General features: G+C 42.8%; 1 protein-coding gene across 1 annotated transcript; it reads left to right on the forward strand.

The window, feature by feature from the left end:
- Positions 1-1,886: 1,886 nt before the first annotated feature.
- LOC129116807 (NACHT, LRR and PYD domains-containing protein 12-like) lies at positions 1,887-14,785 on the forward strand. Its single transcript, XM_054627512.1, has 11 exons — positions 1,887-2,010; positions 2,179-2,266; positions 4,291-4,367; positions 5,608-5,775; positions 6,641-6,700; positions 8,450-10,301; positions 10,715-10,888; positions 11,064-11,237; positions 12,043-12,216; positions 14,061-14,107; positions 14,204-14,785. Exons 1-11 carry the CDS (start codon positions 1,887-1,889, stop codon positions 14,740-14,742), a joined length of 3,477 nt encoding a protein of 1,158 aa, XP_054483487.1. The 3' UTR covers positions 14,743-14,785.
- Positions 14,786-15,734: the final 949 nt, after the last annotated feature.

Consider the following 15,734-nt stretch of genomic DNA (forward strand, 5'->3'; position numbering starts at 1 on the left):
ATGGATGGATTGATGTAGTAGAGTAAAAGTACAATATTTACCTCTGAGCTGTAGGGGAGGACAAATAGAAAGCAGGGATGGGCATTGGGGTCCTTATACGTTTCATGACATATGTCGACATACTATATTATAAATTATAATATTACTATTATTACTACTTTTATAACTATAGCATTACTTACGATGACTCCTTTCAAAATACCATACAATTACTTTTTTTAACATTTTCTGACTTACTATACTACTATTATTTTATTATCGCATTTTTCACCAAACCATTCTTTCACTATTTTAATACTTTTTCCCACATATTATGCTATGACGTATGATGGCGTACCCTACTACGACATGTTTGTGATATTTCTATGACCTACTATACTATGACATTTTTGTGATGTATTATAGGAAGGGAAGGAAACAAAGCTGGTGAGGAAGGTGGAGCAGTAACAACTAGATATAGTAAGGCTCATCTCCAAAAGGGGAGCCGGAGACTCCTGCACTGCTCAGCCTCCCGGGGAAAGTTTATTCCACGGTGGTGTAAAGAAGGCTCCGACCAGTAATCGACTCTCAGGTTCAGAAGGAGCAATGGTGGAACAGTGGACCAGCTATTCATTACATTACATTACAGGCATTTAGCAGACGCTTTTATCCAAAGCGACTTACAGGAAGTGTGTTCAACATAGGTATTCAAGAGAACTACTAGTCACCAGAAGTCATAAGTGCATCTCCTTTCTTAAACAATCATCTTAAAGCATAAACCAGAGCAAAAGTATAGTGCAGAGGCAAAATACTCCGAAAACAATAATTGCAACAGACTAATACGAATACAATAAGTGCTACAAACTACTACGAATAGGATAAGTGCAGTAAACGAATACGAATACAATAAGTGCAGCGAACTGATACGAATACAATAAGTGCTACGAGGAAGGCTCAGGGTAGTACTTCTTGAAGAGGTGAGTTTTCAGCCTGCGCCGAAAGATGGGCAGTGACTCTGCTGTCCTGACATCAGTGGGGAGTTCATTCCACCACTGAGGGGCCAGGACGGAAAAAAGCTGTGACCGGGTGGATCGGCCGCAGGGACCTCTGAGCGACGGGGCAACCAGTCGCCCCAAGGCAGCAGAGCGAAGTGGTCGGGCGGGGGTGTAGGGCTTGACCAAGGCCTGGAGATAGGAAGGAGCTGTTCCTTTCACTGCCCTGTAGGCTAGCACCAGAGTCTGTAACTGGATGCGAGCTCTTACAGGGAGCCAGTGTAGAGAACGGAGAAGGGAAGTTGTGTGGGAGAACTTGGGGCGATTGAACACCAGACGTGCTGCAGCTTTCTGGACAAGCTCCAGAGGTCCGGCAAGTAGTGAGTTGCAGTAGTCCAGGCGGGAGATGACCAGAGCCTGGATGAGCACCTGCGCCGTCTCCTCAGTGAGGAAGGGGCGAATCCTCCTGATGTTGTAGAGGAGGAATCTGCAGGAGCGTGTGACCGATGCAATATTTGCTAAGAACGACAGTTGGTCGTCCAGGGTCACACCCAGATTCCTCACAGTCCGAGTTGGCGTCACCACGGCATCGTCAATGGTGATGGACAGGTTTCGGTGCGGGCAACCCTTCCCCGGGAGGAACAGTAGCTCGGTTTTGTCCAGGTTGAGCTTCAGGTGGTGTGTCGCCATCCACTTCGAGATGTCAGCCAAGCACGCAGCAATGCGTGCCTCCACTTGGGTGTCACCGGGAGGAAATGACAGGACCAGCTGGGTGTCATCGGCATAACAATGGTAAGAGAAGTCATGCGAGCGAATAACAAAACCCAGAGATGTTGTGTAGAGCGAGAAGAGAAGGGGGCCCAGAAGGGGCAGGTCTGTTTGAGGGGTTACTAAGGGTTTTTCCATTCAGTCTACATGGATTTTGCGGACTCAAAGAAGACTTACGACTGTGTCCCCCGGGGAGTCCTGTGGGGGGTACTTTTGGAGTACGAGATAACGGGGTCGTTGCTACGAGCCATTTGGTCCATGTCTAACCAAAGTGAGAGCTGTGTCGGTATTGTGGGCACACAGTCAAACACCTTCCAATATGTGTTGGCCTCGTTTTGTCCCTTGTCACCGATTCTGTTTCTCATGTATTTCTTTAAGGTGCAGCCGGGGGGGAGTGTCTGTTTTGGAGTCCTCAAAATTGCTTCCCTGCTCTTTGCAGATGATGTGTTCTGTTGGCTCCTTCAGAACGTGATCTTAAGCCACCAGTATGAAGCAGGATGGGAGTCTGAGAGTCATGTTCTCTGCCAGTAAGTGCTGGATGTTTTTTTCTTTTTCTCCTCATTATACATTGACAATCTCAGCTTAAGTTTTTAACAGTCTTACAGTTGAAAGGGAGCTTGGAGAAGAGCTGCTGCTCCTGAACGCCTGCCTTTAGAGGTTTCCTGGGTTGTCCAACTGATAAGAGAACAAAAGGTAGACCAAGAATTTACTGGTGAGATTATATATCTTGTCTGGCCTGGAACTTCCTCTGAGTCCCCAAGAAAACTGGAAAATGGTTCATCTAGAATACCCTGCTAGGCCTGCTGACCTAATGAACCGGCCTCAGAGAAGTGGAATAATAACAGATGGATGTTTTAACTGTCCTCTTACAAGTGTAGATTCTTAATCCCAGTTATTAAATATGTTGAATGCATTATGACAGAAGGCATTCATTTTTGCTCATTTCACTCGAAAAGTAATATCAGAAAGAAATTATAAACTGTAACGCCAGGAAAAGACAACATTAGAGCAGTATTTATATTCTGGGAAAAATAAAAGACAAAAAAAGATTTAGTCTCATATCTCATTTATTTTCCTGAACTTCATTTATTGAATTTCCTAGCAACAAATAGCATGATGAGCTTCAAATATTCAAATACCAAATAGATATAGAAAAGAAAAGAAAAGATAGACAAATTCCGTAATAAAAGTTTTTCTACAAAACAATAGTGGAGGAGAGAATGACAAAAGCATTATTTCCATTTTAATACAAAGGTGATGGAGGGAGGTTTAAGATGTTGATTGCATTGACAAATCACAAAAAAAAAATCAGATATCTCAAAATAAAACAATCAAATACAACCAAAACTATCTACACGCTCTACCAAACAAATCTCAATTCAGGGTCCACCTACTAGCTTTTACTAGAGCTATCCACCACATTCCTCAGCAGAAGACGTTAACAACAATAAAAATAATGACCTTCATTTAAACCTAGTTATATATGGTTTTCACTATATAAGCCAGGTTCAAGGATAAAATATACAGACAGATGGAGTCCCGTAGATAGACCTAATATCAGTCAGTCAACCATTCCAAACATCAGCCGGGACAGTCACCATTAATATTACGTAACATGTTAACATGTAAATCATAGAGCACCCACCTGATGCCCCAACAACCAGAGAGCACCCGATACTGAGGAGTCCCTGTAGCCCTGTCGATACTTTCAGCTTCACTCTTCCTTTTGCTCTGACGGATTACTGGCAGCACAGCAGTAACAGGCAACATGGGTGGAAACTGATTACACACCAAGTACAGGGTTGATATTTAACAGACCCAACCAATCCACACAGAGAGAATTTATTGGCCTGTCATAAAAGTCGACCCTGACGTCTCCTTTTATAGTGTGTTTCCACCAGAACAATGTACGTAGAACACAAAGTTCATAATCTGCAGCGGCTGTTATTATCCATATTTGGTGCTCTAGCATTTGAAAGAAAAAAAACATTTTAGGGCTGCAACAGGGGAACGCCTTCAGTATCGGTTCATATTTAGAAAATTGAACACTGAAGACTTTTGGATGTTCAGTCATATACGTTTTTAAACAAACTCATACTTTCTGGGTGTGCAAAACTATCTTTTTAAATTTACAAACATATGAGTTATTTATTGCACAATTCAAATTGGATCCAAAAAATACTTGTCACTCGCCGTTGACTACTGTACTTGGACACTGCAAGGGGAGGGACTACGCCTGGCTGCAGAATCATACCGTTTTTAACTTTTCTTCAGTGGACTAATCTTTTGAATTCAGTTGTTGTTTAATTTCTCAAACAACAGCTTGACTGTAAATGTGTTTCATGAGTTTACAGTTCTTCCTCCCACATTCATTGCTAAATCTTTTTTTCAGCTTCCTCTCTCCGTCAGTGTTTCAGGCTGCTGTGTAATCCCTCCAATCAGAAGGCTGATTGACAAACCTCTGTTTCCTGTAGTTTACTGGCAGCATTACGACAGAAAACTTGTTTCTGCTCTCACATCTAACTGTCAAATCCGGATTTGGTTTTAACAGTGTGTGGACGCGATGGCTGCGTCTGTCAGTGTCTGCAGACGAAGGTAGAAAGTCTCATCTGGATGTGACTTTAACAGGTGAGTAGCCCAACAGGTATCATTATACACCTTTCATGAAGAAGCTCTGCTGCCATTTGTTACATAATTAACTTGAGCGCAGTCATTTTTCAGCCTTTGAGCCTTTTCGTGTTCAGTCGAGTCATATTTTATCATCACTAGGAAACAGATTTATTTTAATCAGCGCTGACTGTTAAAACTACACTCTACCGTGAATCTAAGAACTGCTGCTTGTTGTCTTTACATGGAGACAAATTTAGAAAAATTCATGTTTTGAGGTCAGAGACTTTAGGAGGCGGGGCTTCTGTTGTATTCACTGTGTTTTATTTGTGAAGTTGGTGTGAAGACAAAAAGCTGTTTTTCATTTGCAGGTGTTTGTAACAAACTTCATCTGATCAAAAGTGTGAATCTGCCTTGGTTTTAATTTGTAGACACACTTCCTTAACGACTATGGACTGATGATCTAATGGGTAATAGTCTACTCCAATAATGAGCATGAATATGCCCACTCAAAAATTGCAAAAGCATAGCTTGCCAATCAGGAAGTGTAAACCTCAATACATGCAGACCTCACAGTCGGCTTAGTAACAGGATATCCTTGGGAGAAGGCTGAGCCTGTACTTATAGAATTAGGGTTACAATAGTCACCACCACATAATAAGCTGTTAAGAGGTGTTCTGTGCGATCTGGCAGGAAAAACCAGAGCACAGATGTCAATCAATCAGTTAATTAATTGATTTATTTTATGAAATTGTACAATCCTGTCAGTGTGGTTATTATTCACCACAATAAACAGCTTCCTATTTTTTTGGGCAATAGTAACCCATCTTACATATCTGTTCTGTAAGATGGGTATTGATAAGTTAGAACAAGAGTCAAATGTTGCTGTTCAGTAACGTTATTTCAGGGAAACAAGGACATTAAACTTCAATTCCAAATGGTGCTTTCACTCAAACATCTTTCTTGTTTTGAATAAATTGAAAGAAGTCCAAGCAGAATGCCACTTCAACAATACATAAGTCCTCCCCACAGAGCAGCAGCAGGAGCTCTATCTGGCTAAATTACACTGATCGGCCAATCAGACCTCCTGTTGCTGCTCTGATCCATTTGTGTTACACTTTTTCCTTCAGGTCAGATTTTTAGCAGGGAGCCACAATGAAGTCAATGGACCTTTTGGACACTCTGAAGAGTTTAACAGACGATCAATTCATCAATTTTAAATGGCATCTGAAAGATCCTGGTTTCACGAAACCCTTCCAAGCGATCAAAGAGTCAGATCTGGAGGAGGCAAATAGATACAAGACTGTGGATCTGATGGTGAATACTTTTAAACTTCATGGAGCTCTAGCAGTGACCAGGAAGGTTTTAGTGGAGATACCCAGGAATGATCTGGTGCAGAGTCTGCCAGACACCAGCTCAGGACCAGAAGGTCAGTCACATTTTATTCATTTGTATTTTCATGCAAATAGTGGGTTTGAATGGGCAATACAATACTTGTGATGGAACAGGGTCTCTGTACAGAAGCTCATTGTCTTCAACAAAGGAAAACATCTGGAGGCCTGATTCATTATGAGAAGAGGCTCAGGTGATGTATAATTATTATTTGACAGAGCGTACTGGAGCCACCTGATTTTATTTACTCCTTGGTTTGAGACACGGTGAGATATTAATGTAAGTAATGTTATCAACGTATCCTCATACAATGATTTGCATGATTCCTTACAAAAGTTTCTCCTTGGTAATCGTGCGGTTTGCTGCGAAATTCCTGCAACATGTGTACTCAGTTAGGTTTAGACAACAAAACTACCTAGTTTAGGAAAATATCGTAAAATACTGAGTTAGATTTAGATTTAAGTAACATTTAGGTAACATTTTCACTTCTGCAGCTACAGCAGGAAGTTCAATCCTAACAACTGATGTACACATGGACACACTTGTACTGGTTGAAGTGTTTTTGATCCTGAGGGGTTCCCCTCTCTCCAGCTTTATGTCTTTGATTTCTAAGGCGCAATCTTCAGGTGGGAGTGCCTTTATGACTTATTTTGTTTTCTGTGTGAAAACCTTTACACCCCATTATAGAACCATGTGAAATAATTGAATGAAAGAATAATTGTACCTAGAAATAAACAATAGTTTGTTTAGTTACAGCTGTGTTGACAATGCTCCACACAGATTACACTCCAACTAATCATCTATCATCAGACAAAATGATGTAACCTACAGTACATAACACAGACACATGTTTTATACTTGAATAACAATTAATAACACATACTGTAACCTCTCTTACACAGTGGATGCTGATGTTGGCAAGACGTCAGAGAACAGAGGAACATCCTGCTGTCAGAGCAAAGGTAAAGCTGCTGTATTCTCTGGTTTGTATGGAAGCCCTAAAATAAAAAGTATGATAAATGTTTTAAGAAATACCCTATGTGGCAAACATTATGACTCCAAAAAAGGATTAAAATTAAAAATTCTCTAAAAGAAAGTGCCAAACAAGCTATTTCAAATTTACAAGTTTCATTTTGTGCTGCATTTTCTGGAATGTGAGTAAAAAGCATTAAACCAGCAGCAAACACTGTCACCTCTGCAGCATCAGCAGGAAGATCAGTCCTAACTTATGAAGTACACATGGACACCACACTCGTACTGGTTGAAGCGTTTTTGATCCTGAGGGCCCCAAAAACACTATATACAGTGTAGAGGACTCTATGTCGGGTTTGTTGGATCATGGTCGACACAGAGTAGGTGAATGTGTTGGTTGTGATCTCCCAGAGCAGACTTAAGCTCCATTTTTGGAGACTTAGATCTGCCACTGCCACTGGCAGCTTGATTCAAAGACCACCTTGATCTGATTTAGTTTTTGTGCGTGCTAGACCCCAAACGTTGGGAGATACCAGCAGTCCTCATCTTTTGTCAGTGGTGGTGCTACCTCCTCAAGTCCATTTGGATACTGTTCCTGCATCTCAGGTTTTTTTGTAATGTCCGTTGTAGTGAAGCAAAGCGTTTGACTACCTACACAATTTTTTTGTCAAAGGCTGTTGTGGGTCTTTAAATGAAAGTGGGGCAGCCCAACTGTTAGCATCGTCTCTGAAGACATTTGAGTCCATTACCTTGAAGAAGACGATGTATCTCACTGCAGGGTTGAAAAACTAATTGGCAATCTTTGTCCAGTATGTTGGTCTTGAACCTGCTGCCTTACCTTGTGTGCTGGAGTATTTACGCTACTGGTATCCAGTTCTGAAGACTTTTTTCTGAATGTTCTGCATATTTATGAGTGGATGGGTCTTGTTACACAAAGGTTAGATTTTGATGCCTGATGGGGGATGACATGGTTTAAACCAGTTTAGAATTTCGAAATTACAAGGAGGCCCCTCTCTTTCTTTCAGCCACATGGTGAAGTCCCAACATGGTGTCATATTCTTCATGACAGCGGCTATTCAGCTATTTAAACTTTCCCTTGTTCTGCTTAAGCACTCAAAGCTCTATCCCTCTTTGAGCGACTTCTCGCTCAATCCAATAGATGTTTCCATGTTTTCCAGTTTTGTTAACGTTAGCTATCGTAGATTAGCTTAGCAGTTATCTTCTTTTACAGAGAGAATAAAGAGTCTAGTGTCATTCGCTGTGAGCCTGTAGTGCTATCCACAAGATGACCAATCTGGGACTAAAGTTAGCGTAGGAGTCCTCTGTTATACTGAGACATGGTTTTTAATCAAATGCAGATGGAATCACTTATTCAAATTTAGCTACAGCACTATCAGATAGAGATCCAGAGCAGAAACATTTTCATGGCGTCTACTGTCGTAGTAAGAATTCAAAAAGTATTAAATTATGATTTGAAAAAAGAAGGTTCTGTGGAAAGAACATTAAAATGTTCATTTCAATATCATATGAAAGAACAAGGTCCAGGATGTAGTAATTCATTATAAATAATATGATTCACATATTCTTCTTGACACAGCCAGGTTTCAGTAAGACAAAAGAAATCAACATCTGATAGCTAGTCCACATTTGTATAGTTCTGTTTACCTTTGTTTTTGAAGTGGCAGACGCAGTTTCTATTCTAATAATATTTATATTTATTATATTTGTGTTCAATACAGATGTGATGGTTCTGGGAATATCCATCTCATCTCACCAACAGAAGCTACAATCATACTTTCAGGATACATTCATGTGTGCACAAGAGGCGTGGCTGAAGAAGAAGGATGAGCAACGTCTGGATGATATCTACACAGAGCTGTACATCACAGCGGGGGCTGACATACACATCAACACTCAGCATGAGTTCAGGCAGATTGAGGCGATGGGAGCGAAGTCAGCAGATAAAGAGAAACCAATTCAACCCAGGGACATGTTCAAACCCCCGTCTGGAGGATACAGACCCATAAGAACAGTACTGACCAATGGAATTGCTGGAATTGGAAAAACATTTCTTGCGCACAAGTTTGTTTTGGACTGGGCTGAAGAAAAAAACAATCAAGATGTGCATCTCATTTTCCCCTTCACCTTCCGCCAGCTGAATTTAAGGAAGGGAGAAAAGTTGTGTTTGGCAGAGCTCATTCATGAATGTATCGAGGAGACCAAAGACATAAAGAGAGAAGCTCTTAATCACATCTTCACAGCTCTGCAGTCATCAGGAAACACCAACTACGACAAGAGTCATTTCAAACTTCTGTTTGTCTTGGATGGACTGGATGAGAGCCGCCTTCATCTGGACTGCTCTACCAGTAAAAACCCATCCGTTAACTTTGATGTGACAGAGGCGATCCCAGTTGATGTGCTGCTGACGAACCTCATCAGGGGGAAACTGCTTCCCTCTGCTCGCCTCTGGATAACCACGCGACCTGCAGCAGCCAATCAGATCCATCTTGACTTTGTTGGCATGGTGACAGAGGTCAGAGGGTTCACTGACCCACAGAAGGAAGAGTACTTCAGGAAGAGATTCAGTGATCAGGAGCAGGCCAACAGGATCATCTCCCACATCAAGACCTCACGAAGCCTCCACATCATGTGCCACATCCCAGTCTTCTGCTGGATCACTGCTACAGTTCTCAAGGATCTGAATACCAGAGAGGGAGGACAGCTGCCAAAGACGCTGACAGAGATGTATGCACAATTCTTGGAGTTTCAGACTCATCAGACAAAAGAGAAGTATGACCAAAAAGAGTTCAACCAGTACATTAAGTCATTAGCAAAACTGTCTTTTCACCAGCTGGAAGAAGGCAATCTGATCTTCTACGAGAAAGATCTCAAAGAGAGTGGCATTGATGTCAGTGAAGCCTCAGTGTACTCAGGAGTGTTCACAGAGATCTTCAAAGAAGAACATGGGAAGAAGAATGAAGACAAGATGTTTAGCTTTGTTCATCTGAGTGTTCAGGAGTTTCTGGCAGCGTTCTACGTAAGGATGGAAGTCATTAAGAGAAACAAGAATGTGATGTCGGAGCCAGGGCGAACTTGTGGCGACAGTGTGCGAATGGTTTTCAGCAAAACATCTGTGACGGAGGTCCACAGGTTTGCTATTGACAAGGCCTTGAAGAGTCCCAACGGACACCTGGACCTGTTCCTCCGATTCCTCCTGGGTCTTTCACTGGAGACCAATCAGAATCTCCTACAAGACCTACTGAAAAGGAAAAGAAGCTCACGGACTAATCAGAAAACAGTCGATTACATCAAGAAGAAGCTCAGCGAGAATGTTTCTCCAGAGGAAAGCATCAATCTGTTCCACTGTCTGAATGAACTGAATGATGGTTCTCTAGTGGAGGAGATCCAACAGTCCCTGAGTTCAGGACGTCTCTCCACAGATAAACTGTCTCCTGCTCAGTGGTCAGCTCTGGTCTTCATCTTACTGTCATCAGAAAAAGATCTGGACGTGTTTGACCTGAAGAAATACTCTGCTTCAGAGGAGGCTCTTCTGAGGCTGCTGCCAGTGGTCAAAGTCTCCAACAAAGCTCTGTAAGTACCCAGATGACTGCAGGTAATAACTGTATCACAGGAGAAGAGTAGTTCTCAACTAATGAAAGTCTTCTGATAGTTGCAAGAATTAGTTGACAAATGTATTAATTAATCAATTGAAAAACATGCAAATTGTTTCTTCAGTTTCATTGCAACTCTACAGATTATTGCATCTATGAAATAAAAAAAAGTGTCACTTAGTTGTTCATTTAGGATTAGCATTTATTTGGAATTGGGATCCATTAACGGCTATTAGATTCCAGTAAGATAAACAATAAAAGGCAAATATCCTTTCAGTACCTTGGACTCTAATCCTCAATTGTTAAATTTATATATTCAGATACATTATGTATTTTATATTGTAGAAGAAAAAAGTACTACTGTGTTTGTCTTCATCACTGACTCTCCTTCAGGTTGAGTGTCTGTAACCTCTCAGAGAGAAGCTGTGAAGCTCTGTCCTCAGTTCTCAGCTCCCAGTCCTCTAGTCTGAGAGAGCTGGACCTGAGTAACAACGACCTGCAGGATTCAGGAGTGAAGCTGCTGTCTGCTGGACTGGGGAGTCCCCAATGTACACTGGAAACTCTCAGGTCAGGTTCAATACACCTATATGGGGTGAACCAGGACTGCTATATGGTGTATTGTCATTTTCTGCAGTCAGTTTACCATTTTTCATTCATAACATTAGTGTCCACCTAAATATCAGTGTAAGTTATATTAAATTTAGATAGAAATGTTTTCACACATGTGGTGTATATATTTTAGGATGAATGGCTGTAACCTCTCAGAGAGAAGCTGTGGAGCTCTGTCCTCAGTCCATAGCTCCCAGTCCTCTAGTCTGACAGAGCTGGACCTGAGTAACAACGACCTGCAGGATTCAGGAGTGAAGCTGCTGTCTGCTGGACTGGAGAGTCCACACTGTACACTGGAAACTCTCAGGTCAGGATTCATCTTCTGTTAAACTGAGAACCTTTTATATGTTGATTGATATACAAGTTAATCTAGTTCATTTATTATAAGAGATACCGTTCAGCTTCCAGTTCATCATTTTGTTTTCACGGCCCACAGCTACACTGATTCACTCTCACTGCTCTCATCGGCAGCAGCAGGCAGCTGTTTTTATCACACAAGCTCTGATGAAGTCACTGTAGACAACCTGCTCAGCAGTAAACAGCAGACGCACACGTTTAGAGACTATAGCTGGAGAAGAAAGTGGAAAATCTAAAGAAGAGAGTTGGTGGAGAGCTCCTTTTTAACCTCAGCACTCTCTATGATTATCTGTGATGTCTCACATAGAGTTCCTAGTTAAGCTGGTTGCTTCCTAAAAAATATTTTAGTGATCTACAGACGTCTGCTGTCTGTCAGTGATGATGAATAGATTATTGCATGGGGCTTAGTCAACTTTTGAGTATAATATTTCGGAAGACTCTGCTACTCTATTTTGCACTTCTTCACTGTGGTGCTAGCTTTGGCATCAAAGAAAATGGCAAGACATTTGCAATATTAATTTCATAAGTTGTTTATATATCAATGTTGTGATTAACAAATTGTAGTGCTTCCTTTACCGGTCAAAAATAAGTTAATGCTGATCTTAGAGAAAATTTGGGACACATTCTTTATGATAAATGTGGTTTGACTGTTGCCAATGAATTTCAAAGCAATGGACTGTTGCGAAAATGTAACATTTCCACTGACTGAGTGACTGATGAGTAAGTAAATGTAATATAATTATGTGCTTCTCCAGGCTGTCAGGCTGTCTGATCACAGAGGAAGGCTGTTCTTCTCTGGCCTCAGCTCTGAGATCCAACCCCTCTCATCTGAGAGAGCTGGACCTGAGCTACAATCATCCAGGAGACTCAGGGGTGAAGCTGCTGTCTGCTGGACTGGAGGATCCACACTGGAGACTGGACACTCTCAGGTATGAAGAGACAACAAGAGCTCACAGTCTGTTGGTTCACAGTCTGATCACATTGAAGACAGTAGCTGATGTTCTGAGAGTCGTTGTCCCCCTGAGACGGACCTCCTCACTGACATCAGACCAGGATCTGGTGTTGATCATTTATTGACGTCTACGACACATTCTTTATGACAAATGTAGTAGATATATATATATATATAATAGAACAGAAATAAGAATAAAAATAAAAATGTACAGTATATCCACATGGGGGGGGGGGGGCTGGTCAGCATGGTGACAGACTGTGGTCTCCGCTGTTGTTATACAGTCTGATGGCAGTGGGCACAAATGAGCGTCTGAAGCTCCGTCCTGCTCTTTGGTAGAATCAGCCGATGGCTGAAAGAGCTGCCCAGCTGCCACAGTTCCTCATGGAGAGGGTGAGAGGGATTGTCCAGGATGGCTCCGAGTTTGGCCTTCATCCTCCTCTCACCCACTGACTCCAGACTGTCCAGCTCCAGACCCACCACAGAGCTGGCTTTCCTCACCAGCTTATTAAGTTTGTTGGCATCTCCAGTCCTGATGCCACCACCCCAGCACACCACAGCAAAGAAGAGGGCGCTGGCTACCACAGACTGGTAGAAGAAGAGGGCACTGGTTACCACAGACTGGTAGAATGCCTTGAGCAGTTTATTGCACACATTGAAGGACCTCAGCCTCCTCAGGAAGAACAGCCTGCTCTGTCCTTTCCTGTAGAGGGCAGTGTTGTGTGTCCAGTCCAGTTTATTGTTGATCTGCACCCCAAGGTACTTGTAGGACTCAACCCTCTCCACTTCCCCTCCCTGAATGAAAACAGGGACAGGGGGGCTTCTGTTCCTCTGGTAGTCCACCACAAGCTCCTTGGTCTTGCTGATGTTGAGCTTCAGGTGGTTGTTGCTGCACCATGTGATGAAGCTCTCAATCAGTCCTCTGTACTCCTCCTCGTTGTCCCTGGTGATACATCCAACAATGGAGGAGTCATTGGAATACTTCTGGAGGTGGCAGGAACCAGAGTTGAAGCGGAAGTCCGAGGTGTAGAGAGTGAAGAGGAACGGTGCCAGTACAGTTCCTTGGGGTGCGCCGGTGTTGCTGATCACAGACTCAGAGACACAGCCATCCACCCTGACGTACTGTGGCCGGCCTGTGAGGTAGTCTGTGATCCAGGAAGTGGTGTCGGGGTGCAGGTTCATCTCCAGCAGCTTCTCTCTCAGTAGGGAGGGCTGGATGGTGTTGAAAGCACTGGAGAAGTCAAAGAACATGACTCTCACAGTGCTTCCCAGCTTCTCCAGGTGAGAGAGGGCCTTGTGTGTCAGGTAGATGATGGAGTCCTCCACCCCGATGTGTGGCAGATAGGCGAACTGTAGTGGGTCCAAGAAAGCTGTAAGCTGGGTCCTCAGGTGCCGCAGAACCAGTCTCTCCAGGGTCTTCATGACATGTGATGTCAGGGCCACAGGTCTGTAGTCATTAAGACCGCTGGGACGACTCTTCTTCGGCACCGGGACGATGCAGGACGTCTTCCAGATTGTGGGCACCTTCTTCAACCTCAGGGAGAGATTGAAGAGGTGCCTGAGAGGAGCTGCCAGCTGTCCAGCACACAAACTTATCAAGAGGTTCAAACGTTCCCCATGCAATCAACACATGTAGAGCTGAATAAAAACATTTGAATATCTTTTGGCCTGTTCTATAAATTATATTTGTATCCATTTTTACAGTTTGTGTATGAAATATGTTTTATAATTGCAGCTGTTTGTCTAAATGGAGGATCTGAGTGAAGGTTCATTAAGATCATTGGAGATGAAGCTTCATTCTGACTCTGTTTCTTCCTCCAGACTTGAACCTGGTGGAGAGCAGTGGCTGAAACCTGGACTGAGGAAGTGTGAGTGTTCACTTTGATTCATGAAATCTCAAATAAAACCATCAGCTGTGGTCGATGATAAACTGCTGCTGTTTTGTGTCTCTTTGTCTCCATCAGATTCCTGTGAACTCACATTAAACACAAACACAGTGAACACAAACCTCAAACTGTCTGACAACAACAGGAAGGTGACACATGTGGAGGAGGATCAGTTATATCCTGATCATCCAGACAGATTTGACCACTGGCTTCAGCTGCTGTGTAGAACTGGTCTGACTGGTCGCTGTTACTGGGAGGTCGAGTGGAGAGGAAAAGTTAATATATCAGTGAGTTACAGAGGAATCAGAAGGAAAGGAGGCAGTAGAGACTGTTGGTTTGGAGGGAATGATCAGTCCTGGAGTCTGTTCTGCTCTTATGGTGGTTACTCTGTCTATCACAATAAGACAAGAACATCCATCTCCTCCTCCTCCTCTTCCTCCTCTGGTAGAGTAGCAGTCTATGTGGACTGTCCTGCTGGCTCTCTGTCATTCTACAGAGTCTCCTCTGACACACTGATCCACCTCCACACCTTCAACACCACATTCACTGAACCTCTTTATCCTGGGTTTGGGTTTAGGTTCAGTCCTGGTTCCTCAGTGTCTCTGTGTTCTCTGTAGGAGGGACAGTCACCTCCTCTGTTAACACTGTCACTGCTGACAAACAAGCAAACGTTTCTCTGATTCTTTTTATTACATTCATTTGACATCTTGAGTTACTTTTCCGATTCAGATTAATAGAGCAAAAAATTATCTACAAATGAATCTGTTTAATATATTATTATGGAGAAATATAAAACTTTATTATTCGCTCTGTGAAGTTTAGAAGCTAATACTTATGTACTTTGACTTTTGAATTCAGGACTCTCACTATTTCTACACTGTGGTTTTACCACTTAAACTAAACATCCACAGTACATTTTTGGATGAATGAATATTCAATTCAATTCAGTTTAATTTGTAGAGCCCAGAATCACAAATTATAAATTTGCCTCAGAGGGCTTTAAATCTGTACACATGAGACATCCTCTGTCCTTAGACCCTCACATCCTCTGTCCTTAGACCCTCACCTCCTCTGTCCTTACACCCTCACCTCCTCTGTCCTTAGACCCTCACATCCTCTGTCCTTACACCCTCACATCCTCTGTCCTTAGACCCTCACATCCTCTGTCCTTACACCCTCACATCCTCTGTCCTTAGACCCTCACATCCTCTGTCCTTAGACCCTCACATCCTCTGTCCTTACACCCTCACATCCTCTGTCCTTAGACCCTCACATCCTCTGTCCTTACACCCTCACATCCTCTGTCCTTAGACCCTCACATCCTCTGTCCTTAGACCCTCACATCCTCTGTCCTTAGACCCTCACATCCTCTGTCCTTACACCCTCACCTCCTCTGTCCTTACACCCTCACATCCTCTGTCCTTAGACCCTCACATCCTCTGTCCTTAGACCCTCACATCCTCTGTCCTTAGACCCTCACATCCTCTGTCCTTCCCTCACATCGGCACAGGAAAAACTCCCCTAAAAACCCCTTTAACAGGGAGAAAAAAGGAAGAAACCTCTGGGAGAACGACAGAGGAGGGATCCTTCTCCCAGGATGGACAGAATG

Source organism: Anoplopoma fimbria, unplaced genomic scaffold (assembly GCF_027596085.1).
Source record: "Anoplopoma fimbria isolate UVic2021 breed Golden Eagle Sablefish unplaced genomic scaffold, Afim_UVic_2022 Un_contig_9094_pilon_pilon, whole genome shotgun sequence".
Classification (NCBI taxonomy): Eukaryota; Metazoa; Chordata; class Actinopteri; order Perciformes; family Anoplopomatidae; genus Anoplopoma; species Anoplopoma fimbria.

Bases quoted from the DNA above. Each gene is read 5' to 3' on its own strand.
- LOC129116807 (XM_054627512.1), top strand. From the start codon at position 1,887: ATGGATTTTGCGGACTCAAAGAAGACTTACGACTGTGTCCCCCGGGGA. The intron at 2,011-2,178 runs GTGAGAGCTGTG...TGCTCTTTGCAG, and splicing joins TTGGTCCATGTCTAACCAAA to ATGATGTGTTCTGTTGGCTC. The intron at 4,368-5,607 runs GTGAGTAGCCCA...AACCCTTCCAAG, and splicing joins TCTGGATGTGACTTTAACAG to CGATCAAAGAGTCAGATCTG.